The sequence below is a fragment of the Nicotiana sylvestris genome, chromosome 11 (genome assembly GCF_000393655.2).
Source record: "Nicotiana sylvestris chromosome 11, ASM39365v2, whole genome shotgun sequence".
NCBI classification, from domain to species: domain Eukaryota; kingdom Viridiplantae; phylum Streptophyta; class Magnoliopsida; order Solanales; family Solanaceae; genus Nicotiana; species Nicotiana sylvestris.
This window is the reverse complement of record NC_091067.1, coordinates 96,076,599-96,083,214: the sequence shown is the minus strand read 5'-3', so window position 1 is coordinate 96,083,214 and position 6,616 is coordinate 96,076,599. Positions and strand designations below refer to the sequence as shown.

Here is a 6,616-nt window from a genome sequence, read left to right as displayed (position 1 = left end):
CTAGCATATCATCAATGTAAACTTCCATGGATTTGCCTATTTGATGTTCGAACATCTTATTAACTAGGCATTGGTATGTGGCTCCCACATTTTTTATCCAGAAGGGTATCACATTGTAGCAGTACGTACCGTACTTTGTGATAAACGAAGTTTTTTCCCTATCCTCAGGGTTCATTTGAATTTGATTATACCGCGAGTAGGCATCGAGAAAGGTGAGGATCTCATGGCCGGCCGTGACATCAATCAAGCGGTCGATGTTGGGCAACGAGAATGAATCTTTGGGGCATGCTCTATTTAGATCTTTATAATCTACGCACATTCTTAACTTATTCCCCTTTTTGGGAACTACCACCACATTGTCCAACCATTCGAGATATTTTACCTCCCTCATAGACCCTATTTTGAGGAGTTTTGTTACCTCGTCCTTGATGAACGCGTGTTTTATCTCGGACTGAGGTCTCCTTTTTTTCTTCACCAATTTGAACCTGGGTTCGACATTTAGTCGATGGGTGGTTATTTCTTGCAGGATCCCTGTCATATCTAAATGGGACAAAGCAAAGCAATCGACATTGTTAATAAGAAATTGAATGAGTTTTCTCCTGAGTTCGGGGGTTAATCCTGTTACCAGGTATACCTTCGATCTGAGAGATGCTCGATTAAAACAGCTTGCTCCAGTTCTTCAATTGTTGATTTTGTTGCATCTAATTCTTTGGGGGAAACTGAAGTTTAGGGAGTGAGGAAGTCTTCTCATCATCCTCGGGGGTATATTTTCCCTCCGGCTCCTCTAAGGTGGAGGGTATAGAAGTTGGTGCCTCCCTGTAAACCACGAACATCTCCTGTTAGTGTGCGAGCTTATACTGACGTGTTGGGCGTTGCATGAGCCTACGCCCATGGGGATTGTCTCTGGTACATCCTCAGGGTTTCGCAGTGGTACACCAGCGCCTGGAACAACTATACCATTCTCTCCATGGTCCTTAGGACCATTGTTTTTAGGTGTATTCACTGTGTTATACATTTTGACCTGAATCAAAGATTCTTGGGCAATAAAAAGTGTGAAGAATAACTTGTGTTTTCAGAAAACCAGCATGAAAACAATCACTATTATTTTTAGTCCCACGGGGGGTGCCAAACTGTTTACCTTGAAAATGGTAATTACAATTAGATTTGATTTGTAGTTCTAAAAATACATGATTTATTTTTATGCTAGTTGTTAGGCAATAGATGCTAAGTGTGAGCCGGGAAAATAAAATAAGAGTAAGAGGACGTATGGTTATTCAAACCAAATAGTTGCAGATCAGGGTCTCGGGCTAGCCTAAGCTGGGCCTCATGGTTGAGCTAATGAGCTTGACTGGGGGTGATCAATGAAGGACTAAAATTCCTAAGGGCCTTGATGATGGATCTTTATGATCAATGATGGGTAATAAATGAAGAACAATCAAGAAAACACAACAAATGTAAGCAATAAATGAAAGGAAAGACAATAGAGAATGTTTAAGTTAGAGAGTAGAGAATGTTCATGTATTCAATATCATGTGTGCAAGAAATAACAAGGGTCCCCTTTATATAAGAGGGGGAATCTCAACATGGTACATGTATAATTGTTACAAAGAAACGTAGCTGGTACAACTACTTAACGGTCCGGTACGGGCTTGTACTATTCTTGCAGGCATTGTCAGCTTTGACCATGTGCCTTGGTAATTTACACCTTGTCCATGATAGCGATCGATCTGTGCTACCCCGAGATCGAGTATAGGAAACCCTCGGGGTTGAACCTCGAGCTGTGCCTCGAGGTTTTCAGGCTACGGAATGTCATAACGATCACAAAATCAGACTCTCCAATTTTAGCCATGTACAAAAATAAGCATTATCCCTAATGCTTAACAAAATAAGAATAAGTAGAGGAAAGAGTAAGGAGGACTTCCTATGTGGCCTTGGATATCTCTTTGTCTATAGCAGCGTCACCGCCCTCAGACTCCTCAAACTGGATATCATCATCCTCGGCTCTGGGAGTAACTGGGTTGGCGAACATCTATCGCACTACCTCAGTAGTGTCGGTAGCCAGGTATGGCTCCTCCGACTAGCTAGATGGTTCCACTGGTGCTGCTAAGTCTACAGGTGATGCTGGATCTGTCTCTATCAGCAATTAAATGGAAGGTCTCCAGCAGCTGCTATCTTGGTGACCTCTCTCCTCAATTTGTATATTGATTTCTTGGATGCCTAGGATTTCTTCATCTTCTTTACCTGCTTCCCAAGCTCCTCAATAACTGCTCCATGTGCCACCAAAGTGTTCATGATGGTCTCTTGGTTTTCCAAAATCCTCTTCAATGTTTCCTCCACTGTCGGAGGAATCTAGGGTGTTGGGTTAGATGTCTGTGCTGCAATAGCACTAGATAAGTCAGATAGCTTTGCAGTAGCTATCTACATCCAGTTGTTCATGCTCGCCAGTGTCTGGGAGACTTGCAACACAGATAGTGGTTGAGCAAGAATAGGCACCGGCCTTATGGTCGAAGTAGAGGGAACTGATGGTGAAGGGACGGAGGAATGAGGTGGAGGTATAGCAGTTGCACTGGTAGAAGGCCCTGCTGCATTCGAAGGCATGTTTTCTGACTCTAAAGCTACCACCGAAGGCTCGTCAGACTGGCCTACGGTAGTAGTCGGCTGACCTTTATTCTTTGGGTTCCTCGGGTCCAAGCTTCTTTACCCAAACCGTTGTGTCAAAACTCTTCGACTCCACCCCCACATCTGTAAAGTACTTCATGATAGTGTTGATATACGGGTATGAGCTATCACCTTGCCTACCAACCAAAGACATGTTGGTCAACATCACGTTACCCACATTGATTGGGTACCCGGCCATGATAGAAATGACTAGCACTGCCCGCAGGATTGGGAGATTTGTTTCATTTTGGCATGGGTCTAGTTTGCTACACACAAATGTCTACCATACTTTTGCCTCAAAATTGAGGGTGTTCCACTAAATAGGAACCCCTGCTGTGATCCATGGTGGTGGTGGTCCCAGAGCAACCAAAATCTCAGCTAGCCATGGGCGAGCTGCATCACCCAGTGTGAACTTCTCCACGTATTGCATAGGCTCCACATCCTCAAACCCTAAATATGTGTTTAGGGTTCTCTGATCGAACCTCACATTCAAATTCCTCACATTCAAATTTCTCATTTTCGTCACCTTGGTCCCCTTGTTTAAATGTGCCACATTGGCATAAAATTCCCAGAGTAGCTGCTCTTTGGCATCCACCACGCTTTAAGTGAATCATGCCCACCCTTTCCGTTCCCAAAATTGTCTTGACACCATCAGGTTGTATTTATCCAGATCTTTCAATAAAAACTTACGCTAAAGAGTGAGCGGTCTTGACGACCACCACTCGCAGAATCTATTGAATGCAATTAGGCTAACGAACCTATCTTCCCAAACTTCTTTCTTTTTCGACCTCTCAAGGCCTCAACTCTGGTATCATCCCCTCATCTATCATCTGTGATATCATCCTCATAGACTGCTGTAGCTGGTGCATCAGGGGAATATGTATATGAGGGTTCTAAATCCTGACTATCACCTTTCGAACCCTCAGAAGTGATCTCTAAGGTGAAAGGCTCGTCTCAGAGCTGATATCTCCCTGAAGCTGCTGTGGTTGTGATTGAGCATCAGGCCGCTCTTACACAGAGTAGCTCTTCGATGCTTCCTTAAATAGGACATATGAACTTGATTCAACAGGATCTGCAGCTCTACCTTACCTGGCGGCTACCTTTTTGGGTATGACTCTGTGAAGGGTGAGTGGTAAGGTACTCTTGCCTCGGCCTCGGGAGGGTTCACCCCTTCCCTTTGATGTGTCACCACGTCCACATGACCAAACCATTTTCTGCAATAAACAACAACAGGAGTCAGTTCTAGTTCAAGTGTAGAATAGCAAACAGTTGCAGAACAAAATATGTTGCAGGGTAGGGAAATACGGTCTGCACAATTGCAAGTGTGGCCACATATTGTGTTGTGCGGACTGCACAATTTCAAAGTGCAGTCGCAGTGATGATTCTACGACCCTCACAATTTTGAGTGCGATTTCGCATAATTTTAAGTGCGGTCGCACAGTGGGTACCTCAAAAATGGCAACTCTCTGAAGGCAGAGAATGCCCTGATCTGCGGCGCACACACTTTTCTACTTCCGCGATTGAATTTTTGAGGACCGCACAATTTGAAGTGTGGTTCGCACATTCTTGCTAAACCAAATTCCCTACCCTAAAGATCTGCGGACTGCACTATTCCTTGTGCGGCCACACATTTCAAGATTTATTGGGCATAGTACTTAGGGTTTTTATTTTGTGCACGATTTGAACATGGTAGTAACAATTAAACATGATAAACATGAAACCATTCCCCCTAATAGCAACTAAGAGTTTACCCAACACAATTTACAGCCCGCATGGAAATGAATTTGACAAATGGTCTAAAAATACCTACAAATCATAAAATAATTTAAGAAAATTGAAAAATTCTAGAGATGATTTGAACATACCAGTGATGAAGTGGTGTTAAGGAGTGATCAAAGATGCTAAATTAAGTGGCAGATGATTGAATCATAGTGCAAGATTATATCTTGTGTTTTAATTTCTTAGAGTGTAAAAATTCAACAGTAGAACGAGATCTACTATTTATACTCAGCAGGTTTGGCCAAGAGTTCAAGAGAGGAGTGCGGCTGCAGAATTCCTTCTACGGTCAGCGCTCTGTTACTTGTTGCTTAGATTCCCTTCATTGATCTGCGGTCCGCAGAATTACCTGTGTGGCCGCAGATTTTGGTTCAGACAACAGATTTCTTGGTACAGCCACTCCATTTAGACTTTAACTTTTCGGGAAACATCCGTAACCTAGAATTGAACAACAACACAAGATCACCTTCTTTAAACTATTTGTTCCAAATGTACTTGTCATGAAGATATTTTATCTTCTCTTTGTATAAGGAAGAACTTGTTATGCATGGTACCAGAATTCATCCAACTCGTTCAAATATGCCACACTTAAGTTATCGGCGACATCCCACTCAAGATTCAACTACTTTAAAGACTACATGACTTTGTGCTCAAGTTCTACCAGAAGATGACAAGCTTTTCCAAACACCAATCGATATGGAGATATTCCGATAGGTGTTTTGTAAACCGTCCTATTCGCCCATAAAGCATCATCAAGTTTCTTAGACCAATCCGTCTGGTTAGTATTCACTGTTTTAGACAAAATACTCTTTATCTCCCGGTGGGAGACTTCCACTTGAACGCGTGCTTGTGGATGATAGGGAGTCGTGACTTTATGAGTGACATCATACTTGGTGAGTAAGGTATCGAAAGTTTTGTTGCAAAAATGCGATCCCCCATCACTTATGATAGCCCTTGGCGTACCAAATCTTGTGAAATATTCTTCTTCAAAAATGCCACCACACTTCTGGATTCATTTTTGGATAAAGCAACGACCTCAACCCACTTGGACACATAATCAACTACGACCAAGATATAGGTATTCCCACAAGCACTCACAAAAGGAACCATGAAGTCAATACCCCACATATCGAAAATATCAATCTCTAAAATGGTGGTGAGAGGCATTTCATTTTTCTTTGAGACTCATCCAGCCCTTTGACATTCATCACAACGCTTGATGAGGTCACTTGCATCCTTGTAAAGAGTGGGCCAATAGAAGCTGCAACTTAGCACCTTGGCTGGCGTTCTTGCTCCGCCATGGTGACCACCATATGGCAAAGAATAACAAGTCCCAAGAATTTCAACTTGTTCCTCCTCTAGTACACATCTTCTAATCACTCCATCCATACAAATCCACAAAAAGTATGGTCCATCCCAATAATAGTCTTGACAATCCCGTTTGAGCTTCTTCCTTTGGTTTGAAGAGAACTCATTCGGGATTATACCACTTACGAGAAAATTTTCTAGATTCGCGAACCATGGAACTTCTTTCATTAAAATAGCCAAGATTTTCTCATCAGGGAAAGAGTCACTGATTTCAAGGCCATCATGCGGCCTCCCTTCCTCCTCCAAACGAGACAAGTGGTTCGCTACTTGGTTTGCACTTTCTTTTCGATCTTGGATGTCTATATCAAACTCTTGCAATAGAGGCACCCATCTCATCAATTGAGATTTAGAATATTTTTTGCTCATAAGATAATAATGTGCTGCATGATTCGTGTGGACAATTACTTTTTTACCCATCAAGTACGGGCAGAACTACTCAATAGCAAACACAATGGCAAGAAGCTCTTTCTCTATAACGGTGTGGTTGAATTGGTCACTATTCATGGTCTTACTTGCATAATAAACCGGATAAAAAATGTTATTGATACGTTGCCCCAAAACAATCCCTACCGCTACATCACTTGCACCACATATGAGCTCAAAAGGAACACTCCAATTTGGAGCGGTGATGATGGGAGTAGTAGTCAACTTGAGCTTTAGCAATTCAAAGGCTCTCATGCAATCATCATTGAAATGAAAATTTGCATATTTCTCCAAAAGCTTGCACAATGGGTTCACGGCTTTAGAGAAATCCGTGATGAAACGCCGATATAATCCCGTGTGGCCTAAGAAACTCTGCATGCCTTTCATTGAA

General features: G+C 42.4%; 1 protein-coding gene across 1 annotated transcript; it reads right to left on the bottom strand.

Moving 5' to 3' along the window:
* Nucleotides 1-5,619: 5,619 nt before the first annotated feature.
* LOC138881356 (uncharacterized) lies at nucleotides 5,620-6,219 on the bottom strand. Its single transcript, XM_070161581.1, has one exon. It carries the CDS (start codon nucleotides 6,217-6,219, stop codon nucleotides 5,620-5,622), a length of 600 nt encoding a protein of 199 aa, XP_070017682.1.
* Nucleotides 6,220-6,616: the final 397 nt, after the last annotated feature.